The sequence below is a fragment of the Odontesthes bonariensis genome, chromosome 23, assembly GCF_027942865.1.
Source record: "Odontesthes bonariensis isolate fOdoBon6 chromosome 23, fOdoBon6.hap1, whole genome shotgun sequence".
Taxonomy (NCBI): domain Eukaryota; kingdom Metazoa; phylum Chordata; class Actinopteri; order Atheriniformes; family Atherinopsidae; genus Odontesthes; species Odontesthes bonariensis.
Genome location: NC_134528.1, coordinates 27995933 through 28023642, shown reverse-complemented (window position 1 = coordinate 28023642; position 27710 = coordinate 27995933). Strand labels below are relative to the sequence as shown.

The 27710-nt window shown below is 45.1% G+C and overlaps 1 protein-coding gene across 1 annotated transcript in view; it reads left to right on the top strand.

Moving 5' to 3' along the window:
- Nucleotides 1-27710, top strand: part of dnah9 (dynein, axonemal, heavy chain 9) — a 240491-nt gene that overhangs the window by 9449 nt on the left and 203332 nt on the right. Inside the window, exons 9-11 of the mRNA XM_075458261.1 lie at nt 33-183; nt 2494-2608; nt 2782-2850. Of these exons, the coding sequence (XP_075314376.1) occupies nt 33-183; nt 2494-2608; nt 2782-2850 (335 nt within the window). The remainder of the gene's footprint in view (nt 1-32; nt 184-2493; nt 2609-2781; nt 2851-27710) is intronic.

Genomic DNA, 27710 nt, shown 5'->3' with positions numbered 1-27710 from the left:
ATTAAGCCCTTTGACCTCTCTGATGTTTGCAGATTCTAGAAATGTTTGGCAGCCTGTTGGAGCGTCCATTAGTTGCTGTAGACGCCCTGGGTAGATACCCTTTGCTTTTATCCATGTTTGACAAAGACCTAGACTGCTGCAAACTTCTCTACAACAAACACATGCAGGCTGTCAAGGAGCTGGGTGAGTGTCAGAACAATGTGTGTGTGTGTGTGGGGGGGGGGCGGGGGGGTTGCTGCACCACTTTCTGCCTGCTTTCCTGTCAGAAAATACTTTGGAAAATACTTAAGGAAATAAGTTTAAGCTCAGTGAACAGTGAGATCCATTAAAATGCCTGAAGGACATTGAAAGTGGTTAGAAGGATTAAACTGTGAACAGTCTCAATTTTATAACTTAGTAATTAAAAAGAGTAAGATCTTTACAAATCTGCTGACTTTAAAGCCCCCCCCCCCCACACACACACACACACACACACACAAACAGTCCACCTACATGTGCTTCAATATATTAGATTTAGTCACAGGATTAGACTTTTACACGCATTATCACTCCATTATCATATAGAAAGTTGTTAATCCAAAAGTGGCTGTGTCGTTAGCGGTTCGATTTCCACTCTCACCACGCAAAAAAGGTTGGTGGAACTGACAGCTGGAGGGGCGTCAGTCCACCTCCTTGTCATGGCCGAGGTGCCCTTGAGCAAGGCACCTTACCCCCATGCTCCCCGGGCGCTGTGAACGGCTGCCCACCGCTCCAGTGTATGGCATCTGTCTGAGTGTGTGACCCTGTGCATGTGCATGAGTGTGTCAACAGGTGCCGACCTGGATGGGTTAAAACCGGAGGACAAATTTCATGTGTATGCATGACAATAAAATCTGATCTTAAGTAGCTTCCTTCTGACCAATGGTCTGTTTAGATGAACCACTTGAAAAAGATGTACACATAAGTCATGAAAACTGTTCAGATAACCTTGATCTATGATGTTATAACTGCACCCAGACTCAACAAACAGGGCTTCTTCTTCCAGGAGTCTTATACTTAAGTAAGTAGAAAAGAGTCCGGCTGGAGCAGCATGACGTAAATGTCATCAGGGAGCGCACACGACTCCCTGCAGATGGCCGTGTACCTGCTAGTTTGTTGTGACCTGGCAGATATTCTATTTTCACGTTTTTAGTTTATGCTGCATTTTGCGGCAAATGAAACGCAACTAAAAGTCTAACCACTAATTGTAAATGTCTTGCACTCAGTATAGACTGAATGTGAGACGAGGTGGTGAACAGGACACTGATCTAAAAGCCTTCAAATTAGAATGAGTTACAGTGATTCAACAAACATCAGATGAAGTATTTTCAGTGGCCCTCACAGCCCCTGACTGGAATATCATTGGAAATATGTGCATAGCTTTGACAAGACAACCCAAAAATACATCCGAACTTATACTGATCCTTAAAGGAGAAGTTATTTTTTTTAAACCCGGACCTTATTTCTGGCATAAAATACGTTCATCTACTCACCGATAACAGTTTGGTGAAAGTCGGCGTCCTTAGGAAGATATTTAGATCACTTGAGATCCGCGTATATCTGTATAATCAGAATCAGAATCAGAATGCCTTTATTGTCATTGTACCTGGTACAACGAAATTTAAACCCACCAAAAACAGTGCACAGAGAGTGCGAATATAAAAATATAAAAAATATATAAGTAATGTAAAAAAAAAGGAAGGGTGTAAGATGCACAGTTTTTTTGTTATGGTAATAAAATGAATAAAATAAAATAATACTGGAGAGAACAGGGCATAGACAAAACAGCCTCTAGATAAGGCATTATCTGTCTTTATTTCACCAATACTTTAAGACCAATGAATGAATGAACGTGTACGATTGCACTGTTAGCTCAGAGCTGCCGTGTTGTTGTTATCTGGGGCTATCTGAGGGGGCTTATAGGAAGCTTTCTACACACGCGTCTACTGGGATGATCGCTGCAGCACTGCTTATTTAGAGGCTGTATTGTCTCTGCCCTGTTCTCTCCCGTTATATGGATATACGCAGATCTCGAGTGATCTAAATATCTTCCGAAGGACGCCGACTTTCACCAAACTGTTATCGGTGAGTAGATTAACGTATTTTAGGCCAGAAATAAGGTCCAGGTTTAAAAAAAACGAACTTGCCTTTTAAGATTTTTAAGGTAGTATTAGGTGAATAAAGGACAGAAAGTTTGTCATTATGTCAAGTTGGGATATATGCCAAAATTGGAATGTTTAAGTATAATAGTAGGATGCCCAAACTGTGTTACATGTTACTACAATCCCCTTTTAAATTCTTGAAATTTATGTTGACAGTCTATAAACTTTTGAGGACAGGCTAAACTTGTTATGTATGCTTGCTGAAGGGGGTGTGTTTTCATATTTTATGTTATTTGCCCTGTGGTGACCAAAGTTGGCATAGTACTTTATCTGTGTAATTTTATCTAATGATGCATGTGTTTGACTTCTTGAGGCTCAGCCCCAGTGAATAAGAATATGCCATCAGTAGCCGGAGGACTGAGATGGGCCCAGGAGCTACAGCAACGCATCCAAGCCCCCTTCTCCAAATTCAGGCAACTCTCCCACCCGTGAGTCTCGCTTGCAGAAAAGCAGATTCAAATTTTAAGTTGATGTGGTCAAACACTGATCTCAGTGTAAACAAAATCACTCTGTGAGGGGCTTTAAAAGCCGAATAGAAATAAAGTGTCGGAATGTTGCACATAAACTTTACACAAATTGTAAACTTTCCTCTTCTTTGAAGATGCCTGGAGTCTGTGGATGGAGTCAGGGTCATCCAGAAGTATGAGGAGATGATGCAACTGCTGGATAGGTGTGTATGTAGGATGTTATCGTACCTCTAGTATTACACTATATGTCACATGTGTTACAGAATAAAAGGACAGAGGAAGTGTAAACTGAGGACATAGGGAGGAAATAGGAACATCACCATATTAAACTGTTAATTTAACAAACCCAACAATAAGTCAGATATTTGCTCTATGAATTAGATCTTTTTTTTCCGTGTAATTTTGTGCCAGTGCCTTTTTTTTTTTTTTTAACTGAACATTTGTGATTTTGTTAGTTTAATGCATGACATTCATGAAGCAGCCCCTTGCGGAATGGTATGTAGACATGCAGCTCTGGCCATGATTTATGTTCTCATTACTGTGGCACTGCTCTGTAGATTATTTCACAGGACTACTATAATCCCATATGCCCTGTCGCTGCTCACTGATGCCAAATGAAAAATGGCCTTGTTGACCATATGCTACACAAAAACCTTGCAAGATAAAGCATCCTATAGGGAAGGAAATGGAGTTTGTATGGAATCAAACTGAGCCACATGAGTCAAAAGAGGGGGTTTCTATGTCTATACTTTGGGGAAAATATCCCGACATCGCTTTTTTTTAAAACATGTTTAGTCTCTTTTTAGGTTGTTGCTTTTATAGGTTAATTAGATTGGCATTTGAGTTCTGAATGTTTTTTTTTTCAATTTTTGTTCCACCCGGAGAGGCAGCTTAGCTCAAAAGTTGTCAAAACAGAAGTTGAATCACATCTCCTTTTAAACTGTTTGAAAAAAAAACAGATTCATTTGGCAGATAAATTACCAAATGAGTCTATAACTCACTATAGATAGCAGTCGCAGGTGTGACAAGTAAGCAAATAAATAATTAAAAAAACCAGCAGTGTGGACTTAAAGGGCCTGTATAACTGTACTGTGAAGATATTTCTTACAGCAGTTATTTTGATATGTTACAGCAGTAGTAAGACCGCATAATAAATAATATTTAGGTGCATTTTATTCAGATGAACTGTTTTCAGGACCTTGGCATTCTGCATGCTAGCTTGTGGACATGCCATACTGGGACGCTCAGGTGAATGTTCTCATCATTTATCTGTTTTTGTTACTGTACTCGTATTTTAATGGCTGTGAACCAGGCTAAAACGGAAAGAAAAAGATCACTCGATTTAAGATGTTATAAAGATGATATGGCTAACGTGATAGCAGAAAATTGTCTGTTTGCAATGGTGGCTGATAGAGCTACTACAGCAGATGGATATTTGATGTTAATTCTTTGCTCCATTTTTGTTTTCACCAGTTTCAGAAAAAAAATTTGTCTCCTTGATGGCTAAATGCTTTGATAGCAAGTGGCAGATGCTATCTTTGTCCCTGTTTAGTGATGAGCAGTTTAAAAAAACGTACATTTTGGCTTATCACTGGAATGCAGTACTGGAGCTGTGCAGGGTACTGTTTTGGCTCCTTTTCTTTTCACCCTGTACACATCGGACTTCAGGTACAACTCAGAGTCCTGCCACATACAGAAGTATTCTGATGATACAGCTGTTGTGGCATGTGTGCGTGGTGGACAGGAGAAGGAGTACAGGGACCTTGTGTAGCCCATCAATGGCTGGACCAAAAAGAACTCTCTGTTCCTTAACACTACCAAGACCAAAGTTAAGATAAGATAAGATTCGCCTTTATTGTCTCTTCAGGAGAGAAATTTTGCGTGGGCATGAGAAGGTGTGATTTACAATGAACAAACAAGACTTAGACACGACTTAGGTACCACAGAGGGAACACACAAAAAACATACAATATATGCTAAACAAGGAAACATGTAAACATAGATACACTGTAGCCTAGTTTGCCTATAGCCCCGCAGCAGACAACCATTTAGTGCACACAACCCTCCCTCTTCCTATCATCCCATCATCAGTAATTCTACCCCATTTGGATATCCATTGGATATACCTCCTAAATGTATTAAAAAAAAAACTAGAAAGCTGCAAGCAGCTGTGAGCGGGACCGAGGTGTGCGTACGTTGGGGTGTGCGTACGTTGGGGCATGCGCTGGACGCTGGGACTGCAGCTCTACCCACACGCACGACATCCTCTGCGTACGTACGAGCACATAAAAACCCCAATGTGGAAGGGTTTTATGAAAATTTCTAGGGGGCGCCACTGAGCCATTTAGCACCGCCCACACACAAGACTCTTTACATACGTACGAGGTCGAAAAGGCGGACGTGTGTACCAAGTTTCATGACTTTGCGATGATGATAAGGCTTTCAAATCAATAACGCCATCACACGATTTTCACTGCCTGAACACGCCCACACCGTTCAGAGTTTGGAAAAGTTTCTCAAGATTTTTATTCCCCCCTTGCTTAAGAGTAACCTGGCTAAGTTTGAAGATTTTAGCATGAAATATGTAAGAGGAGTTTGATCAAGAGCGAGGTGTGAAAAAAAAGAAGATGTTTCCGACCACCATTAGGTGGCGCTGTAGGTGGATGTCACTATTTTGTATGTGCGCGTTCAGGCTGGGTCCAGCATTCACCGTATTAAGTTTGGGACAGATTGGATAATGTGTGTGGAAGTTATAAGCGACTTAATACTTCATGACGAGTCATAACTTTGAGGCGTCGCCACGGCCACGCCCTTTGAGGTTTGAAAAAGTTTCTCCATGATTGTTTCCCCCCATGTCTTAAGAGTAACCTGGCCAAGTTTGAAGTCTGTAGCATGAAATCTGTAGGACAAGTTCGATCTTATGCAAGGCATGGAATCGGCTAAAAACTGCACGAAAACGCACTTTCCATCAAAAATGGCCACCTTCCTGTGGACGTGGGACCATGGCGGCATGAGACTTTTTTGTGCGTCTGGGCATGATGAATGAGTGTACCGAATTTCGTCGTCCCACGCAAAACTAACCCCAATGTGTGGACCATTTTTAAGTACCCTAGGGGGCGCCACTGAGCCACTTTGCTCCGCCCACACACGATACCCTTCACATACGTACGAGGTGTTCAGGATGGATGTGTGTGCCAAGTTTCATGACGTTGTGATGATGATAAGGCTTTCAAATCACAAACACCATCACACGATTTTCACCGCCTGGCCACGCCCGAACTGTTCAGAGTTTGGAAAAGTTTCTCCATGAATTTTTGCCCCCATGTCTTAAGCAGTGGCGGCTCCTGACATTTTTTTTAGGCAGTGCAATTTCCCCCCGTTATGTCCATAAGTACCATAAAAGTCCATAGGACTGAGGTATATTTGTCTAGGAAGCAAGACCATTTTCCTTACTTGTTTGTGCCTATAAAGAGAGAGAGAGAGAGAATCACTTGTACTGGAATTTGCTGCGTCTCTCTTTTAATGCAGCAAAGCTGTCAATAACTCTCTCATTGAAATCGGGCATGCTAAGGACAAGTTTCCTTTCCATTGAAAGCATGGCCAGGGCGTTAAGACGTTCCTGGCCCATTGAGTTGCGCAGGAAGGTCTTGACTCTCTTCAAAGTTGAGAAGCATCTCTCTGCTTCAGATGTGGTCATGGGTGTGGTTATGACAATGTTCAACAGAGCAACAGTCTCTGAGAATGTGTCCTGGAGGTTGTAGGACATGAGCAGCTGGTAAAGTGCCAGTGCACCACAGCATCACCTAAATTCGGGGTTTTCGTAGATGGGGGAGAGCTCTGTGTGCAGCTTTGCTTGATCCAGCATGGGGTATGCCTTTACAGTGGCGTGTAGAGCTTCGGTTGGAAATGAATTGCAGTGCCTTACAAACAGATCTCCTTGTAGTAAGGTGGCACTAACTAACTAGGAAAACCGCTCCTTGCAGTGAACCAAGATGGTGTCACAGATCTCTTTGGCCATCCTCTGCTTTTCTTCCTCTCCTAACGCCGTCCTTGATCGTTTGGCAGCTGGTTCTCCCTGGGCCTCCTGATGTGAGGAGGAGTCCCTGAATGCAAGAAAATATACAATATGTTTTGTTAGTTGGGCCATTTGCTGTTGTGTACTCTACATGCTACAGGCTGTTTATCCACTTGAAACACCATGATTTTACTATAATATCCTTTTAACAACATAAAACACACACAGAACTCTTTAGTTCACAACTTCTCTTTAGTTTTGTGTGCCCACTGCCCAGCAAGGATTTTAAGCTAGTATAATAATTTCAACAAACATACTACACCACACAGGCTACATTTAATTAATCATTATTGGTGTAAGTAGCCTACATTTAAATTAATAAATTAATTCTTATAATCTTACCTTATGGCCTGCACACTGCTTGTGAACCTCTGGAGGGCCCGCTGGATGAGTACTGCATCAATGTCCTTCTGCTAGAGTTGCTGGTACAGGATATCCACATGGGGCATGATGTTGTGAAAAATACTCAAGAAAAAAACGAAGTCTTCATCTTGCAGCATTCTGATGAACCCAGACGCCTCTCTCACTGTGGGTAGGTCAAAAGAACCGAATGTTTTGATGGTTTTGAAACATTCAATGAAGTCGGCTCGATTCTCACTGACAGTGCTGACGATCCTGTTGTTGAAATTCCATCTTGTGGCTGAAGCCCTTGGCAGTCTTCGAGCGACGACCTGATCGAGAATGCTGGTCCGCTTAGGTGAACGGGAAAAAAAACTGCAGATCCCACTCAGCTCAGAGAAGAAAATCTTCACTTTGCTGATGTGGGATGTGGCTTGCTGCATGATCAGGTTCAATTGGTGTGCGTAACAATGCACATATTGTGCATTTTTGAAGAGTTCACGCACCTTTTGCTGCACACCAGCCTTCTCTCCCCTCATTACACTGGCACCATCATACGCTTGAGCGATGAGTTTCTCTCTCTCGTCGTCGGAAAACAGACTGTTCAGTCGCTCCAAGATTACAGTCGCAATCGAGGTCGCCGTTGACTCGGTTAGGGGGAGAAACTCAAAAAAGCGTTCATGCACTGCATACTTGCCGTCGATGTATCTGAGTACAAGAACCAGCTGAGTCTGCGTGCTCACATCAGTGGTTTCGTCAGCTTGGATGGCTACAAACTTAGCTGCCTTCACCTCCTCTACAATCTGTTCCCTCGCCACACTCAGCATACACCCCAGCAGTTCGTTCTGAATTGTCTTTGATGTGCCCTTAAAGACACTTGCCGTTTTCAGGTGCTCATCAAACACCTCGTCCAATTGTACCACAAAATCCACAAGACCTCGAAAAATACCAGGGTTGGTGGAACCCTCAGTTTCTTCTTTGCCTCGCAAGGCTAACTTGAAAATCCCGCAAAACTTCACACACTGGATGAGCCGAGTGAGTATGAGTCGGTTCTTGCTCAACTCATCGTTGTGACGAAGGACTGATAGCCGATACCCCTCATCCAGCTGAGTGGCGATGTTCACTCTTCCTAATGTTGAAAATTTCAGACAGCTGTCCATATGGTTCTTTGCCTTCTCGTGCTTCTTAACCTTCTCAGAAAGATGTTACATGTCCGTTATTCCTTTTATTGTCCACGCTGTACCGTCTGCTGTGTTGTTTTCGGGGTGGAATAGAAGGCACGGGAAGCAAAAAAGAGCATTGGCTACATCACAGCCGGCTAGCCAGGTTTTTCTTTGGTACCAGTTCTTGTTAAACGATCGTGTGTAGGCCTTATCCCCTTTCGTAGACACTTGCTTAATGTTTAAATCGGGTCTCGGGGGTCCTAGCTGTTTTATTGCTTCCTTCTCCGCATTAGTTCGACGACTAAAAGGTACTTCTTTCAGAGAAACTACTTTGTTACACTCGACACTCGCCATCTTGTTCTCCGTAGAATGCTAGTTCAAGTGCAACATGTGCAATATGACGAAAGTACGTCGTTTGTGCGAGCAAGAGACATGTGACAACTGACGAAAGCACGTTGTGCGTCATTTGTGCGAGCACATAAACCCTCATAGAAAATGCATTGGGAGCCGGATTTTTGAAAAAAACTGAGGTCCCATTCAAGTCAATGGGAACTTCCGTGTGCAAATTCGACCCTGACAGAAATCGCACAAAATGGGCGTGACAACACCAGGCGAAACCTTAATTTGATTGGACAATGACATATACAACCAGTTTGCCTACAGCAGATCAGTCCCGCTTTAGCAACTAGATGAAAAAAAAAAAAAAACCTCCGTGTTTGGTAGTGCTTCGCACAAATCGCCCCTATGGAGGAGCCGCCCCTGGTCTTAAGAGTAACCTGGCTAAGTTTGAAGCTTGTAGCATTAAATCTGTAGGACGGGTTCGATCAAATGCGAGATGTGGAAAAAAAGAGATGTTTCCAACCCCCAGCAGGTGGCGCTATAGGTGGATGTCGTTATGATAATATGTACGCGTTCAGGCTGGGTCAAGCATTCACCGTTTGAAGTTTGGGACAGATTGGATAATGTATATGGGAGTTATAAGCGACTTAATTTTTTTGTGGCGAGTGATGGCGAGTCATCGAACTTTGAGGAGTTGCCACGCCCACGCCCTTTAAGTTTTGAAAAAGTTTCTCCATGAATTCCCCCCCCCCCCCCCCCATGTCTTAAGAGTAACCTGGCCAAGTTTGAAGTCTGTAGCATTAAATCTGTAGGACAAGTTCGATCTTATGCAAGGCGTGGAATCGGTCAAAAATGGCACTAAAACGCACTTTCTATCCAAAATGGCCGCCTTCCTGTGGACGTGGCACATTGGCGGCCTGAGACTTTTTTGTGCGTCTGGGCATGATGAATGAGTGTACCGAATTTCGTTGTCCCACGCGAAACTAACCCCCTTGCGGGCACCATTTTTAAGCATCGTAGGGGGCGCTACAGAGTCATTGAGCGACTCCCAAAAATATAAAGTTTAGATTCTTTCATGTCGTCGACTGGCAGGTGGCGCTCGCAAAATTTCAAGAGTTTTCGCATACCTTTTGCAAAGAATAAGAATAACGGAGGAGAAAAAAAAAAAAACTAGAAAGCTGCAAGCAGCTGTGAGCGTACGTTGGGATGTGCGCACGTTGAGCATGCGCTGGACGCCGTAGTCGCGCAGCTCTGCCCACACGCACATTTCCCATTGCGTACGTACGAGCACACAATAACCCCAATGCATAGGGGTTTTTGAAAATTTCTAGGGGGCGCCACTGAGCCATTTTGCTCCGCCCACACACAATACCCTTTACATACGTACGAGGTCGTCAGGGTGGACGTGTGTACCAAGTTTCATGACTTTGCGATGATGATAAGGCTTTCAAATCACAAACGCCATCACACGATTTTCACCTCTGGCCACGCCCACACCGTTCAGAGTTTGGAAAAGTTTCTCCATGAAGTTTTGCCCCCATGTCCAAGAGTAACCTGGCCAAGTTTGAAGATTTTAGCATGAAATATGTAGGAGGAGTTTGATCAAATAAGAGGTGTGGAAAAAAATGAAGTTTCCAACCACCATTAGGTGGCGCTGTAGGTGGATATCACTTTTTTTATATGTGCACGTTCAGGCTGGGTCCAGCATTCACCGTATGAAGTTTGGGACAGATTGGATAATGTATGTGGGAGTTATAAGCGACTTAATTTTTTATGGCGAGTCATAAATTTGAGGCGTCGCCACGCCCACGCCCTTTGAGGTTTGAAAAAGTTGGCCAATGTTTTTTTCCCCCCATGTCTTAAGAGTAACCTGGCCAAGTTTGAAGCTTGTAGCATGAAATCTGTAGGAGGAGTTTGATCAAATGCGAGGTGTGAAAAAAAAAAAGAAATTTCCAACCATCAGCAGGTGGCGCTGTAGGTGGATGTCTCTATTTTATATGTACACATTCAGGCTGGGTCCAGCATTCACCGTATGAAGTTTGGGACAGATTGGATAATGTTTGTGGGAGTTATAAGCGACTTAATTTTTTATGGCGAGTCATAAATTTGAGGCATCGCCACGGCCACGCCCTTTGAGGTTTGAAAAAGTTGGCCAATGATTTTTTCCCCCCATGTCTTAAGAGTAACCTGGCCAAGTTTGAAGCTTGTAGCATGAAATCTGTAGGAGGAGTTTGATCAAATGCGAGGTGTGAAAAAAAAAAAGAAATTTCCAACCCCCAGCAGGTGGCGCTGTAGGTGGATGTCTCTATTTTATATATACACATTCAGGCTGGGTCCAGCATTCACCGTATGAAGTTTGGGACAGATTGGATAATGTATGTGGGAGTTATAAGCGACTTCATTTTTTGTGGCGAGTGATGGCGAGTCATCGAACTTTGAGGCGTTGCCACGGCCACGCCCTTTAAGTTTTGAAAAAGTTTCTCCATGATTTTATCCCCCCATGTCTTAAGAGTAACCTGGCCAAGTTTGAAGTCTGTAGCATTAAATCTGTAGGACAAGTTCGATCTTAAGCAAGGCGTGGAATCGGTCAAAAATGGCACGAAAACGCACTTTCCATTCAAAATGGCCGCCATGCTGTAGGCGTGGGACCATGGCGGCAAGAGACTTTTTTGTGCGTCTGGGCATGATGAATGAGTGTACCGAATTTCATTGTCCTACGCGACACTAACCCAATTGCGGGCACCATTTTTAAGCATTGTAGGGGGCGCTACAGAGTCAATGAGCAACTCCCAAAAATATAAAGTTTAGATTCTTTCATGTCGTCGACTGGCAGGTGGCGCTCGCAAAATTTCCTGAGTTTTCGCATACCTTTTGCAAAGAATAAGAATAATGGAGAAAAATAAAAATAAAAACTAGAAAGCTGCAAGCAGCTGTGAGCGGGACCGAGGTGTGCGTACGTTGGGATATGCGCACGTTGGGGCATGCGCTGGACGCTGGAGCCGCAGCTCTGCCCACACACACGATACCCTCTGCGTACGTACGAGCACATAATAACTCCAATGCGGAGGGGTTTTTGAAAATTTCTAGGGGGCGCCACTGAGCCATTTTGCTCAGCCCACACACGATACCCTTCACATACGAACGAGGTCATCAGGGTGGACGTGTGTGCCAAGTTTCATTAAGTTGCGATGATGATAAGGCTTTCAAATCACAATCGCCATCACACGATTGTCACCGCCTGGCCACGCCCACACCGTTCAGAGTTTGGAAAAGCTTCTCAAGAGTTTTCTTCCCCCCTAGCTTAAGAGTAACCTGGCCAAGTTTGAAGATTTTACCATTAAATATGTAGGAGGAGTTTGATCAAATGCGAGGTGTGAAAAAAAAAGATGTTTCCAACCACCAGCAGGTGGCGCTATGGGTGGATGTCACTATGATAATATGTACGCGTTCAGGCTGGGTCCAGCATTCACCGTATGAAGTTTGGGACAGATTGGATAATGTATGTGGGAGTTATAAGCAACTTAATTTGTTGTGGCGAGTGATGGCGAGTCATAGAACTTTGAGGCGTCGCCACGCCCACGCCCTTTGAGGTTTGAAAAAGTTTCTCCATGAATTTTTCCCCCCATGTCTTAAGAGTAGCCTGGCCAAGTTTGAAGTCTGTAGCATTAAATCTGTAGGACAAGTTCGATCTTATACAAGGTGTAGAATCGGTCAAAAATGGCACGAAAACGCACTTTCCATCCAAAATGGCTGACTTCCTGTGGACGTGGGACCATGGCGGCATGAGACTTTTTTGTGCGTCTGGGCATGATGAATGAGTGTACCGAATTTCGTCGTCCCACGCAAAACTAACCCCAATGTGTGGACCATTTTTAAGTACCCTAGGGGGCGCCACTGAGCCACTTTGCTCCGCCCACACACGATACCCTTCACATACGTACGAGGTGTTCAGGATGGACGTGTGTGCCAAGTTTCATGACGTTGTGATGATGATAAGGCTTTCAAATCACAAACACCATCACACGTTTTTCACCGCCTGACCACGCCCGAATTGTTCAGAGTTTGGAAAAGTTTCTCCATGAATATTTGCCCCCATGTCTTAAGAGTAACCTGGCTAAGTTTGAAGCTTGTAGCATTAAATCTGTAGGAGGAGTTTTATAAAATGTGAGGTGTGGCAAAAAATGACATTTCCGACCAGCAGCAGGTGGCGCTATAGGAGGATGTCACTATGATAATATGTACGCGTTCAGGCTGAGTCCAGCATTCACCGTGTGAAGTTTGGGACAGATTGGATAATGAGTGTGGAAGTTATAAGCGACTTAATTCTTCATGGCGAGTCATAACTTTGAGGCGTCGCCACGGCCACGCCCTTTGAGGTTTGAAAAAGTTTCTCCATGACTCTTTCCCCCCATGTCTTAAGAGTAATCTGGCCAAGTTTGAAGCTTGTAGCATTAAATCTGTAGGACGAGTTCGATCAAATGCGAGATGTGGAAAAAAAGAGATGTTTCCGACCACCAGCAGGTGGCGCTATAGGTGGATGTCGTTATGATAATATGTATGCGTTCAGGCTAGGTCCAGCATTCACCGTATGAAGTTTGGGACAGATTGGATAATGTATGTGGGAGTTATAAGCGACTTAATTTGTTGTGGCGAGTGATGGCGAGTCATCGAACTTTGAGGAGTTGCCACGCCCACGCCCTTTAAGTTTTGAAAAAGTTTCTCCATGAATTTCCCCCCCCATGTCTTAAGAGTAACCTGGCCAAGTTTGAAGTCTGTAGCATGAAATCTGTAGGACAAGTTCGATCTTAAGCAAGGCGTGGAATCGGCCAAAAATGGCACGAAAACGCACTTTCCATCCAAAATGGCCGCCTTCCTGTGTACGTGGGACCATGGCGGCATGAGACTTTTTTGTGCGTCTTGGCATGATGAACGAGTGTACCGAATTTCGTCATCCCACGCGAAACTAATCCTATTGCGGGGACAATTTTTAACCATCGTAGGGGGCGCTACAGAGCCAATGAGCGACTACCAAAAATATAAAGTTTAGATTCTTTCATGTCGTCGACTGGCAGATGGCGCTCGCAAAATTTCCTGAGTTTTCGCATACCTTTTGCAAAGAATAAGAAAGAAAGAATAATAATAAACCTTACAGATACAATAGGGTCCTTGCAGTTTCACTGCTCGGTCCCTAACTAGAAAGCTGCAAGCAGCTGTGAGCGGGACCGAGGTGTGCGTACGTTGGGATGTGCGTACGTTGGGCATGCGCTGGACGCTGGAGCCGCAGCTCTTCCCACACGCACGATACCCGCTGTGTACTTACGAGCACAGCATAACCCCAATGCGGAGGGGTTTTTGAAAATTTCTAGGGGGCGCCACTGAGCCATTTTTCTCCGCCCACACACGATACCCTTTACATACGTACGAGGTCGTCAGGGTGGACGTGTGTACCAAGTTTCATTACCTTGAGATGATGATAAGGCTTTCAAATCACAAACGTCATCACACGATTTTCACCGCATGGCCACGCCCACACCGTTCAGAGTTTGGAAAAGTTTCTCCATGAATTGTTGCCTCCATGTCTTAAGAGTAACTTGGCTAAGTTTGAAGTTTGTAGCATTAAATCTGTGGGAGGAGTTTGATAAAATGTGAGGTATGGAAAAAAAAGACGTTTCTGACCACCAGCAGGTGGCGCTGTAGGTGGATGTCACTATTTTATCTATGCGCGTTCAGGCTGGGTCCAGATATCACCGTATGAAGTTTGGGACAGATTGGATAATGTATGTGGAGGTTATAAGCGACTTAATTTTTCATGGCGAGTCATAACTTTGAGGCGTCGCCACGGCCACGCCCTTTGAGGTTTGAAAAAGTTTCTCCATGACTCTTTCCCCCCATGTCTTAAGAGTAACCTGGCCAAGTTTGAAGCTTGTAGCATTAAATCTGTAGGACGAGTTCGATCAAATGCGAGATGTGGAAAAAAAGAGATGTTTCCGACCACCAGCAGGTGGCGCTATAGGTGGATGTCGTTATGATAATATGTACGCGTTCAGGCTGGGTCCAGCATTCACCGTATGAAGTTTGGGACAGATTGGATAATGTATGTGGGAGTTATAAGCGACTTCATTTGTTGTGGCGAGTGATGGCGAGTCATCGAACTTTGAGGAGTTGCCACGCCCACGCCCTTTAAGTTTTGAAAAAGTTTCTCCATGAATTTCCCCCCCCATGTCTTAAGAGTAACCTGGCCAAGTTTGAAGTCTGTAGCATGAAATCTGTAGGACAAGTTCGATCTTATGCAAGGCGTGGAATCGGCCAAAAATGGCACGAAAACGCACTTTCCATCCAAAATGGCCGCCTTCCTGTGTACGTGGCACCGTGATGGCATGAGACTTTTTGGTGCGTCTGGGCATGATGAATGAGTGTACCGAATTTCGTCGTCCCACGCGAAACTAATCCTTTTAAGGGGACCATTTTTATGCACCGTAGGGGGCGCTACAGAGCCAATGAGCGACTCCTAAAAATATAAAGTTTAGATTCTTTCATGTCGTCGACTGGCAGGTGGCGCTCGCAAAATTTCGTGAGTTTTCGCATACCTTTTGCAAAGAATCGGAAATAATAATAATAATAATAACTAGAAAGCTGCAAGCAGCTGTGAGCGGGACCGAGGTGTGCGTACGTTGGGATGTGCGCACGTTGGGGCATGCGCTGGACGCTGGAGCCGCAGCTCTGCCCACACACACGATACCCTCTGCGTACGTACGAGCACATAATAACTCCAATGCGGAGGGGTTTTTGAAAATTTCTAGGGGGCGCCACTGAGCCATTTTGCTCAGCCCACACACGATACCCTTCACATACGAACGAGGTCATCAGGGTGGACGTGTGTGCCAAGTTTCATTAAGTTGCGATGATGATAAGGCTTTCAAATCACAAACGCCATCACACGATTGTCACCGCCTGGCCACGCCCACACCGTTCAGAGTTTGGAAAAGCTTCTCAAGAGTTTTCTTCCCCCCTAGCTTAAGAGTAACCTGGCCAAGTTTGAAGATTTTAGCATTAAATATGTAGGAGGAGTTTGATCAAATGCGAGGTGTGAAAAAAAAAGATGTTTCCAACCACCAGCAGGTGGCGCTATGGGTGGATGTCACTATGATAATATGTACGTGTTCAGGCTGGGTCCAGCATTCACCGTATGAAGTTTGGGACAGATTGGATAATGTATGTGGGAGTTATAAGCAACTTAATTTGTTGTGGCGAGTGATGGCGAGTCATCAAACTTTGAGGCGTCGCCACGCCCACGCCCTTTGAGGTTTGAAAAAGTTTCTCCATGAATTTTTCCCCCCATGTCTTAAGAGTAACCTGGCCAAGTTTGAAGTCTGTAGCATTAAATCTGTAGGACAAGTTCGATCTTATACAAGGTGTAGAATCGGTCAAAATTGGCACGAAAACGCACTTTCCATCCAAAATGGCCGACTTCCTGTGGACGTGGGACCATGGCGGCATGAGACTTTTTTGTGCGTCTGGGCATGATGAATGAGTGTACCGAATTTCGTCGTCCCACGCAAAACTAACCCCAATGTGTGGACCATTTTTAAGTACCCTAGGGGGCGCCACTGAGCCACTTTGCTCCTTCCACACACGATACCCTTCACATACGTACGAGGTGTTCAGGATGGACGTGTGTGCCAAGTTTCATGACGTTGTGATGATGATAAGGCTTTCAAATCACAAACACCATCACACGATTTTCACCGCCTGACCACGCCCGAATTGTTCAGAGTTTGGAAAAGTTTCTCCATGAATTTTTGCCCCCATGTCTTAAGAGTAACCTGGCTAAGTTTGAAGCTTGTAGCATTAAATCTGTAGGAGGAGTTTTATAAAATGTGAGGTGTGGCAAAAAATGACATTTCCGACCACCAGCAGGTGGCGCTATTGGAGGATGTCACTATGATAATATGTACGCGTTCAGGCTTGGTCCAGCATTCACCGTATGAAGTTTGGGACAGATTGGATAATGAGTGTGGAAGTTATAAGCGACTTAATTCTTCATGGCGAGTCATAACTTTGAGGCGTCGCCACGGCCACGCCCTTTGAGGTTCGAAAAAGTTTCTCCATGACTCTTTCCCCCCATGTCTTAAGAGTAATCTGGCCAAGTTTGAAGCTTGTAGCATTAAATCTGTAGGACGAGTTCGATCAAATGCGAGATGTGGAAAAAAAGAGATGTTTCCAACCCCCAGCAGGTGGCGCTATAGGTGGATGTCGTTATGATAATATGTACGCGTTCAGGCTGGGTCCAGCATTCACCGTATGAAGTTTGGGACAGATTGGATAATGTATGTGGGAGTTATAAGCGACTTCATTTTTTGTGGCGAGTGATGGCGAGTCATCGAAATTTGAGGAGTTGCCACGCCCACGCCCTTTAAGTTTTGAAAAAGTTTCTCCATGAATTCCTCCCCCCATGTCTTAAGAGTAACCTGGCCAAGTTTGAAGTCTGTAGCATTAAATCTGTAGGACAAGTTCGATCTTAAGCAAGGCGTGGAATCGGTCAAAAATGGCACGAAAACGCACTTTCCATCCAAAATGGCCGCCTTCCTGTGTACGTGGGACCATGGCGGCAAGAGACTTTTTTGTGCGTCTGGGCATGGTGAATGAGTGTACCGAATTTCATTGTCCTACGCGAAACTAACCCCATTGCGGGCACCATTTTTAAGCATCGTAGGGGGCGCTACAGAGCCAATGAGCAACTCCCAAAGATATAATGTTTAGATTCTTTCATGTCGTCGACTAGCACGTGGCGCTCGCAAAATTTCGTGAGTTTTCGCATACCTTTTGCAAAGAATAAGAAAGAAAGAAAGAAAGAAAGAAAGAAAGAATAATAATAACTAGAAAGCTGCAAGCAGCTGTGAGCGGGACCGAGTGTGCGTACGTTGGGATGTGCGTACGTTGGGGCATGCGCTGAACGCTGGGGCTGTAGCTCTGCTCACACGCACGATACCCTCTGCGTACGTACGAGCACATAAAAACCCCAATGCGGAGTGGTTTTATGAAAATTTCTAGGGGGCGCCACTGAGCCATTTTGCTCCGCCCACACACAATACCCTTTACATACGTACGAGGTCGTCAGGTGGACGTGTGTGCCAAGTTTCATGACTTTACGATGATGATAAGGCTTTCATATTACAAACGCCATCACACGATTTTCACCTCTGGCCACGCCCACACCGTTCAGAGTTTGGAAAAGTTTCTCCATGAAGTTTTGCCCTCATGTCTTAAGAGTAACCTGGCCAAGTTTGAAGATTTTAGCATGAAATATGTAGGAGGAGTTTGATGAAATAAGAGGCCTGGAAAAAAATGAAGTTTCCAACCACCATTCGGTGGCGCTGTAGGTGGATATCACTTTTTTGTATGTGCACATTCAGGCTGGGTCCAGCATTCACCGTATGAAGTTTGGGAAAGATTGGATAATGTATGTGGGAGTTATAAGCGACTTAATTTTTTATGGCGCGTCATAAATTTGAGGTGTCGCCACGGCCACGCCCTTTAAGTTTTGAAAAAGTTGGCCAATGATTTTTTCGGCCCATGTCTTAAGAGCAACCTGGCCAAGTTTGAAGGTTTTTGTATTAAATATGTAGGAGGAGTTCGATCAAATGCGAGGTGTGGAAAAAAAAAGACATTTCCAACCACAAGCAGGTGGCGCTATAGGTGGATGTCACTATATTATATGTGAGCTTTCAGTCTGGGTCCAGCATTCACCGTATGAAGTTTGGGACAGATTGGATAATATATGTGGGAGTTATAAACGACTTCATTTTTCGTGGCGAGTGATGGCGAGTCATCAAACTTTGAGGCGTCGCCACGGCCACGCCCTTTAAGTTTTGAAAAAGTTGGCCAATGAATTTTTCCCTCCATGTCTTAAGAGTAACCTGGCCAAGTTTGAAGTCTGTAGCATTAAATCTGTAGGACAAGTTCGATCTTATACAAGGTGTGGAATCGGTCAAAAATGGCACGAAAACGCACTTTCCATCCAAAATGGCCGACTTCCTGTGGACGTGGGACCATGGCGGCCTGAGACTTTTTTGTGCGTCTTGGCATGATGAATAAGTGTACCGAATTTCGTCGTCCCACGCGAAACTAATCCTATTGCGGGGACAATTTTTAAGCATCGTAGGGGGCGCTACAGAGCCAATGAGCGACTCCCAAAAATATAAAGTTTAGATTCTTTCATGTCGTCGACCGGCACGTGGCGCTCGCAAAATTTCCTGAGTTTTCGCATACCTTTTGCAAAGAATAAGAAAGAAAGAAAGAATAATAATAATAATAATAACTAGAAAGCTGCAAGCAGCTGTGAGCGGGACCGAGGTGTGCGTACGTTGGGATATGCGCACGTTGGGGCATGCGCTGGACGCTGGAGCCGCAGCTCTGCCCACACACACGATACCCTCTGCGTACGTACGAGGACATAATAACTCCAATGCGGAGGGGTTTTTGAAAATTTCTAGGGGGCGCCACTGAGCCATTTTGCTCAGCCCACACACGATACCCTTCACATACGAACGAGGTCATCAGGGTGGACATGTGTGCCAAGTTTCATTAAGTTGCGATGATGATAAGGCTTTCAAATCACAATCGCCATCACACGATTGTCACCGCCTGGCCACGCCCACACCGTTCAGAGTTTGGAAAAGCTTCTCAAGAGTTTTCTTCCCCCCTAGCTTAAGAGTAACCTGGCCAAGTTTGAAGATTTTACCATTAAATATGTAGGAGGAGTTTGATCAAATGCGAGGTGTGAAAAAAAAAGATGTTTCCAACCACCAGCAGGTGGCGCTATGGGTGGATGTCACTATGATAATATGTACGCGTTCAGGCTGGGTCCAGCATTCACCGTATGAAGTTTGGGACAGATTGGATAATGTATGTGGGAGTTATAAGCAACTTAATTTGTTGTGGCGAGTGATGGCGAGTCATAGAACTTTGAGGCGTCGCCACGGCCACGCCCTTTGAGGTTTGAAAAAGTTTCTCCATGAATTTTTCCCCCCATGTCTTAAGAGTAGCCTGGCCAAGTTTGAAGTCTGTAGCATTAAATCTGTAGGACAAGTTCGATCTTATACAAGGTGTAGAATCGGTCAAAAATGGCACAAAAACGCACTTTCCATCCAAAATGGCCAACTTCCTGTGGACGTGGGACCATGGCGGCATGAGACTTTTTTGTGCGTCTGGGCATGATGAATGAGTGTACCGAATTTCGTCGTCCCACGCAAAACTAACCCCAATGTGTGGACCATTTTTAAGTACCCTAGGGGGCGCCACTGAGCCACTTTGCTCCGCCCACACACGATACCCTTCACATACGTACGAGGTGTTCAGGATGGACGTGTGTGCCAAGTTTCATGACGTTGTGATGATGATAAGGCTTTCAAATCACAAACACCATCACACGTTTTTCACCGCCTGACCACGCCCGAATTGTTCAGAGTTTGGAAAAGTTTCTCCATGAATATTTGCCCCCATGTCTTAGGAGTAACCTGGCTAAGTTTGAAGCTTGTAGCATTAAATCTGTAGGAGGAGTTTTATAAAATGTGAGGTGTGGCAAAAAATGACATTTCCGACCACCAGCAGGTGGCGCTATAGGAGGATGTCACTATGATAATATGTACGCGTTCAGGCTGAGTCCAGCATTCACCGTGTGAAGTTTGGGACAGATTGGATAATGAGTGTGGAAGTTATAAGCGACTTAATTCTTCATGGCGAGTCATAACTTTGAGGCGTCGCCACGGCCACGCCCTTTGAGGTTTGAAAAAGTTTCTCCATGACTCTTTCCCCCCATGTCTTAAGAGTAATCTGGCCAAGTTTGAAGCTTGTAGCATTAAATCTGTAGGACGAGTTCGATCAAATGCGAGATGTGGAAAAAAAGAGATGTTTCCGACCACCAGCAGGTGGCGCTATAGGTGGATGTCGTTATGATAATATGTATGCGTTCAGGCTAGGTCCAGCATTCACCGTATGAAGTTTGGGACAGATTGGATAATGTATGTGGGAGTTATAAGCGACTTAATTTGTTGTGGCGAGTGATGGCGAGTCATCGAACTTTGAGGAGTTGCCACGCCCACGCCCTTTAAGTTTTGAAAAAGTTTCTCCATGAATTTCCCCCCCCATGTCTTAAGAGTAACCTGGCCAAGTTTGAAGTCTGTAGCATGAAATCTGTAGGACAAGTTTGATCTTAAGCAAGGCGTGGAATCGGCCAAAAATGGCACGAAAACGCACTTTCCATCCAAAATGACCGCCTTCCTGTGTACGTGGGACCATGGCGGCCTGAGACTTTTTTGTGCGTCTTGGCATGATGAACGAGTGTACCGAATTTCGTCATCCCACGCGAAACTAATCCTATTGCGGGGACAATTTTTAACCATCGTAGGGGGCGCTACAGAGCCAATGAGCGACTACCAAAAATATAAAGTTTAGATTCTTTCATGTCGTCGACCGGCACGTGGCGCTCGCAAAATTTCCTGAGTTTTCGCATACCTTTTGCAAAGAATAAGAAAGAATAATAATAATAATAACTAGAAAGCTGCAAGCAGCTGTGAGCGGGACCGAGGTGTGCGTACGTTGGGATGTGCGTACGTTGGGGAATGCGCTGAACGCCGTAGTCGCGCAGCTCTGCCCACACGCACGATACCCTCTGCGTTAGTACGAGCACATAATAACCCCAATGCGGAGGGGTTGTTGAACATTTCTAGGGGGCGACACTGAGCCATTTTGCTCCGCCCACACACGATACCCTTTACATACGTACGAGGTCGACAGGGTGGACGTGTGTGCCAAGCTTCATGACTTTGCGATGATGATAAGGCTTTCAAATCAGAAACGCCATTACAAGATTTTCACCGCCTTGCTACGGCCACGCCCTTTGAGATTTGAAAAAGTTTCTCCATGAATTTTTCCCCCCATGTCTTAAGAGTAACCTGGCCAAGTTTCAAGTCTGTAGCATTAAATCTGTAGGACGAATTCGATAAAATGCGAGGTGTGGAAAAAAAGAGATGTTTCCAACCCCCAGCAGGTGGCGCTATAGGTGGATGTCGCTATGATAATATGTACACATTCAGGCTGGTTCCAGCATTCACCGAATGAAGTTTGGGACAGATTAAATAATGTATGTGGGAGTTATAAGCGACTTCATTTTTTGTGGCGAGTGATGGCGAGTCATCGAACTTTGAGGCGTCGCCACGGCCACGCCCTTTGAGGTTTGAAAAAGTTTCTCCATGAATCTTTCCCCCCATGTCTTAAGAGTAACCTGGCCAAGTTTGAAGTCTGTAGCATTAAATCTGTAGCACAAGTTCGATCTTATGCAAGGCGTGGAATCGGCCAAAAATGGCACGAAAACGCACTTTCCATCAAAAATGGCCGCCTTCCTGTGGATGTGGGACCATGGCGGCATAAGACTTTTTTGTGCGTCTGGGCATGATGAATGAGTGTACCGAATTTCGTCGTCCCACGCAAAACTAACCCCAATGTGTGGACCATTTTTAAGTACCCTAGGGGGCGCCACTGAGCCACTTTGCTCCGCCCACATACGATACCCTTCACATACGTACGAGGTGTTCAGGATGGACGTGTGTGCCAAGTTTCATGACGTTGTGATGATGATAAGGCTTTCAAATCACAAACACCATCACACGATTTTCACCGCCTGGCCACGCCCGAATTGTTCAGAGTTTGGAAAAGTTTCTCCATGAAATTTTGCCCCCATGTCTTAAGAGTAACCTGGCTAAGTTTGAAGCTTGTAGCATTAAATCTGTAGGAGTTTTATAAAATGTGAGGTGTGGCAAAAAAAGACATTTCCGACCACCAGCAGGTGGCGCTATAGGAGGATGTCACTATGATAATATGTACGCGTTCAAGCTGGGTCCAGCATTCACTGTATGAAGTTTGGGACAGATTGGATAATGAGTGTGGAAGTTATAAGCGACTTAATTCTTCATGGCGAGTCATAACTTTGAGGCGTCGCCACGGCCACGCCCTTTGAGGTTTGAAAAAGTTTCTCCATGACTCTTTCCCCCCATGTCTTAAGAGTAATCTGGCCAAGTTTCAAGCTTGTAGCATTAAATCTGTAGGACGAGTTCGATCAAATGCGAGATGTGGAAAAAAAGAGATGTTACCAACCCCCAGCAGGTGGCGCTATAGGTGGATGTCGTTATGATAATATGTACTTATTCAGTCTGGGTCCAGCATTCACCGTATGAAGTTTGGGACAGATTGGATAATGTATGTGGGAGTTATAAGCGACTTCATTTTTTGTGGCGAGTGATGGCGAGTCATCAAACTTTGAGGAGTTGCCACGCCCACGCCCTTTAAGTTTTGAAAAAGTTTCTCCATGAATCCCCCCCCCTATGTCTTAAGAGTAACCTGGCCAAGTTTGAAGTTTGTAGCATTACATCTGTAGGACAAGTTCGATCTTAAGCAAGGCGTGGAATCGGTCAAAAATGGCACGAAAACGCACTTTCCATCCAAAATGGCCGCCTTCCTGTGTACGTGGGACCATGGCGGCAAGAGACTTTTTTGTGCGTCTGGGCATGGTGAATGAGTGTACCGAATTTCATTGTCCTACGCGAAACTAACCCCATTGCGGGCACCATTTTTAAGCATCGTAGGGGGCGCTACAGAGCCAATGAGCAACTCCCAAAGATATAATGTTTAGATTCTTTCATGTCGTCGACTAGCACGTGGCGCTCGCAAAATTTCCTGAGTTTTCGCATACCTTTTGCAAAGAATAAGAAGAATAATAATAAACCTTACAGATACAATAGGGTCCTTGCAGTTTCACTGCTCGGTCCCTAATAATAAACCTTACAGATACAATAGGGTCCTTGCAGTTTCACTGCTCGGTCCCTAACTAGAAAGCTGCAAGCAGCTGTGAGCGGGACCGAGTGTGCGTACGTTGGGATGTGCGCACGTTGGGCATGCGCTGGACGCCGTAGTCGCGCAGCTCTGCCCACACGCACGATTCCCATTGCGTACGTACGAGCACACAATAACCCCAATGCAGAGGGGTTTTTGAAAATTTCTAGGGGGCGCCACTGAGCCATTTTGCTCCGCCCACACACAATACCCTTTACATACGTACGAGGTCGTCAGGGTGGACGTGAGTACCAAGTTTCATGACTTTGCGATGATGATAAGGCTTTCATATTGCAAACGCCATCACATGATTTTCACCTCTGGCCACTCCCACACCGTTCAGAGTTTGGAAAAGTTTCTCCATGAAGTTTTGCCCTCATGTCTTAAGAGTAACCTGGCCAAGTTTGAAGATTTTAGCATGAAATATGTAGTAGGAGTTTGATCAAATAAGAGGTGTGGAAAAAAATGAAGCTTCCAACCACCATTAGGTGGCGCTGTAGGTGGATATCACTTTTTTATATGTGCACGTTCAGGCTGGGTCCAGCATTCACCGTATGAAGTTTGGGACAGATTGGATAATGTATGTGGGAGTTATAAGCGACTTAATTTTTTATGGCGCGTCATAAATTTGAGGCGTCGCCACGGCCACGCCCTTTGAGGTTTGAAAAAGTTGGCCAATGATTTTTTCCCCCCATGTCTTAAGAGTAACCTGGCCAAGTTTGAAGCTTGTAGCATGAAATCTGTAGGAGGAGTTTGATCAAATAAGAGGTGTGGAAAAAAAAAGAAATTTCCAACCACCAGCAGGTGGCGCTGTAGGTGGATATCACTTTTTTGTATGTACACATTCAGGCTGGGTCCAGCAGTCACCGTATGAAGTTTGGGACAGATTGGATAATGTTTGCGGGAGTTATAAGCGACTTGATTTTTTATGGCGAGTCATAAATTTGAGGTGTCGCCACGGCCACGCCCTTTAAGTTTTGAAAAAGTTGGCCAATGATTTTTTCGGCCCATGTCTTAAGAGCAACCTGGCTAAGTTTGAAGGTTTTTGCATTAAATATGTAGGAGGAGTTCGATCAAATGCGAGGTGTGGAAAAAAAAAAGACATTTCCATCCACCAGCAGGTGGCGCTATAGGTGGATGTCACTATTTTATATGTGAGCTTTCAGTCTGGGTCCAGCATTCACCGTATGAAGTTTGGGACAGATTGGATAATGTATGTGGGAGTTATAAGCGACTTCATTTTTCGTGGCGAGTGATGGCGAGTCATCAAATTTTGAGGCGTCGCCACGGCCACGCCCTTTAAGTTTTGAAAAAGTTGGCTAATGAATTTTTCCCTCCATGTCTTAAGAGTAACCTGGCCAAGTTTCAAGTCTGTAGCATGAAATCTGTAGGACAAGTTCGATCTTATACAAGGTGTGGAATCGGTAAAAAATGGCACGAAAACGCACTTTCCATCCAAAATGGCCGACTTCCTGTGGACGTGGGACCATGGCGGCCTGAGACTTTTTTGTGCGTCTTGGCATGATGAATGATTGTACCGAATTTCGTCGTCCCACGCGAAACTAATCCTATTGCGGGGACAATTTTTAAGCATCGTAGGGGGCGCTACAGAGCCAATGAGCGACTCCCAAAAATATAAAGTTTAGATTCTTTCATGTCGTCGACTGGCAGGTGGTGCTCGCAAAATTTCCTGAGTTTTCGCATACCTTTTGCAAAGAATAAGAAAGAATAATAATAACTAGAAAGCTGCAAGCAGCTGTGAGCGGGACCGAGGTGTGCGTACGTTGGGATGTGCGCACGTTGGGGCATGCGCTGGACGCTGGAGCCGCAGCTCTGCCCACACACACGATACCCTCTGCGTACGTACGAGCACATAATAACTCCAATGCGGAGGGGTTTTTGAAAATTTCTAGGGGGCGCCACTGAGCCATTTTGCTCAGCCCACACACGATACCCTTCACATACGAACGAGGTCATCAGGGTGGACGTGTGTGCCAAGTTTCATTAAGTTGCGATGATGATAAGGCTTTCAAATCACAAACGCCATCACACGATTGTCACCGCCTGGCCACGCCCACACCGTTCAGAGTTTGGAAAAGCTTCTCAAGAGTTTTCTTCCCCCCTAGCTTAAGAGTAACCTGGCCAAGTTTGAAGATTTTAGCATTAAATATGTAGGAGGAGTTTGATCAAATGCGAGGTGTGAAAAAAAAAGATGTTTCCAACCACCAGCAGGTGGCGCTATGGGTGGATGTCACTATGATAATATGTACGCATTCAGGCTGGGTCCAGCATTCACCGTATGAAGTTTGGGACAGATTGGATAATGTATGTGGGAGTTATAAGCAACTTAATTTGTTGTGGCGAGTGATGGCGAGTCATCAAACTTTGAGGCGTCGCCACGCCCACGCCCTTTGAGGTTTGAAAAAGTTTCTCCATGAATTTTTCCCCCCATGTCTTAAGAGTAACCTGGCCAAGTTTGAAGTCTGTAGCATTAAATCTGTAGGACAAGTTCGATCTTATACAAGGTGTAGAATCGGTCAAAAATGGCACGAAAACGCACTTTCCATCCAAAATGGCCGACTTCCTGTGGACGTGGGACCATGGCGGCATGAGACTTTTTTGTGCGTCTGGGCATGATGAATGAGTGTACCGAATTTCGTCGTCCCACGCAAAACTAACCCCAATGTGTGGACCATTTTTAAGTACCCTAGGGGGCGCCACTGAGCCACTTTGCTCCGCCCACACACGATACCCTTCACATACGTACGAGGTGTTCAGGATGGACGTGTATGCCAAGTTTCATGACGTTGTGATGATGATAAGGCTTTCAAATCACAAACACCATCACACGATTTTCACCGCCTGACCACGCCCGAATTGTTCAGAGTTTGGAAAAGTTTCTCCGTGAATTTTTGCCCCCATGTCTTAAGAGTAACCTGGCTAAGTTTGAAGCTTGTAGCATTAAATCTGTAGGACGAGTTCGATCAAATGCGAGATGTGGAAAAAAAGAGATGTTTCCGACCACCAGCAGGTGGCGCTATAGGTGGATGTCGTTATGATAATATGTACGCGTTCAGGCTGGGTCCAGCATTCACCGTATGAAGTTTGGGACAGATTGGATAATGTATGTGGGAGTTATAAGCGACTTCATTTGTTGTGGCGAGTGATGGCGAGTCATCGAACTTTGAGGAGTTGCCACGCCCACGCCCTTTAAGTTTTGAAAAAGTTTCTCCATGAATTTCTCCCCCCATGTCTTGAGAGTAACCTGGCCAAGTTTGAAGTCTGTAGCATGAAATCTGTAGGACAAGTTCGATCTTATGCAAGGCGTGGAATCGGCCAAAAATGGCACGAAAACGCACTTTCCATCCAAAATGGCCGCCTTCCTGTGTACGTGGCACCGTGATGGCAGGAGACTTTTTGGTGCGTCTGGGCATGATGAATGAGTGTACCGAATTTCGTCGTCCCACGCGAAACTAATCCTATTAAGGGGACCATTTTTATGCACCGTAGGGGGCGCTACAGAGCCAATGAGCAACTCCCAAAGATATAATGTTTAGATTCTTTCATGTCGTCGACTGGCACGTGGCGCTTGCAAAATTTCCTGAGTTTTCGCATACCTTTTGCAAAGAATAAGAAGAACTAGAAAGCTGCAAGCAGCTGTGAGCGGGACCGAGGTGTGCGTACGTTGGGATGTGCGTACGTTGGGCATGCGCTGGACGCTGGAGCCGCAGCTCTGCCCACACGCACGATACCCTCTGCGTACGTACGAGCACAGCATAACCCCAATGCGGAGGGGTTTTGAAAATTTCTAGGGGGCGCCACTGAGCCATTTGGCTCCGCCCACACACGATCCCCTTTACATATGTACGAGGTCATCAGGGTGGACGTGTGTGCCAAGTTTCATTAAGTTGCGATGATGATAAGGCTTTCAAATCACAAACGCCATCACACGATTTTCACCGCCTGAACACGCCCACACCGTTCAGAGTTTGGAAAAGTTTCTCAAGATTTTCCTTCCCCCCTAGCAAAAGAGTAATCTGGCCAAGTTTGGAGCTGTTACCATAAAATCTGTAGGAGGAGTTCGATCAAATGCGAGTTGTTGAAAAAAAAGACGTTTCCGATCACCAGTAGGTGGCGCTGTAGGTGTATATCACTATCTTATATGTGCACGTTCAGGTTGGGTCTAGCAATCACTGTATGACGTTTGGGACAGATTGGATAATGTATGTGGGAGTTATAAGCGACTTAATTTTTTATGGCG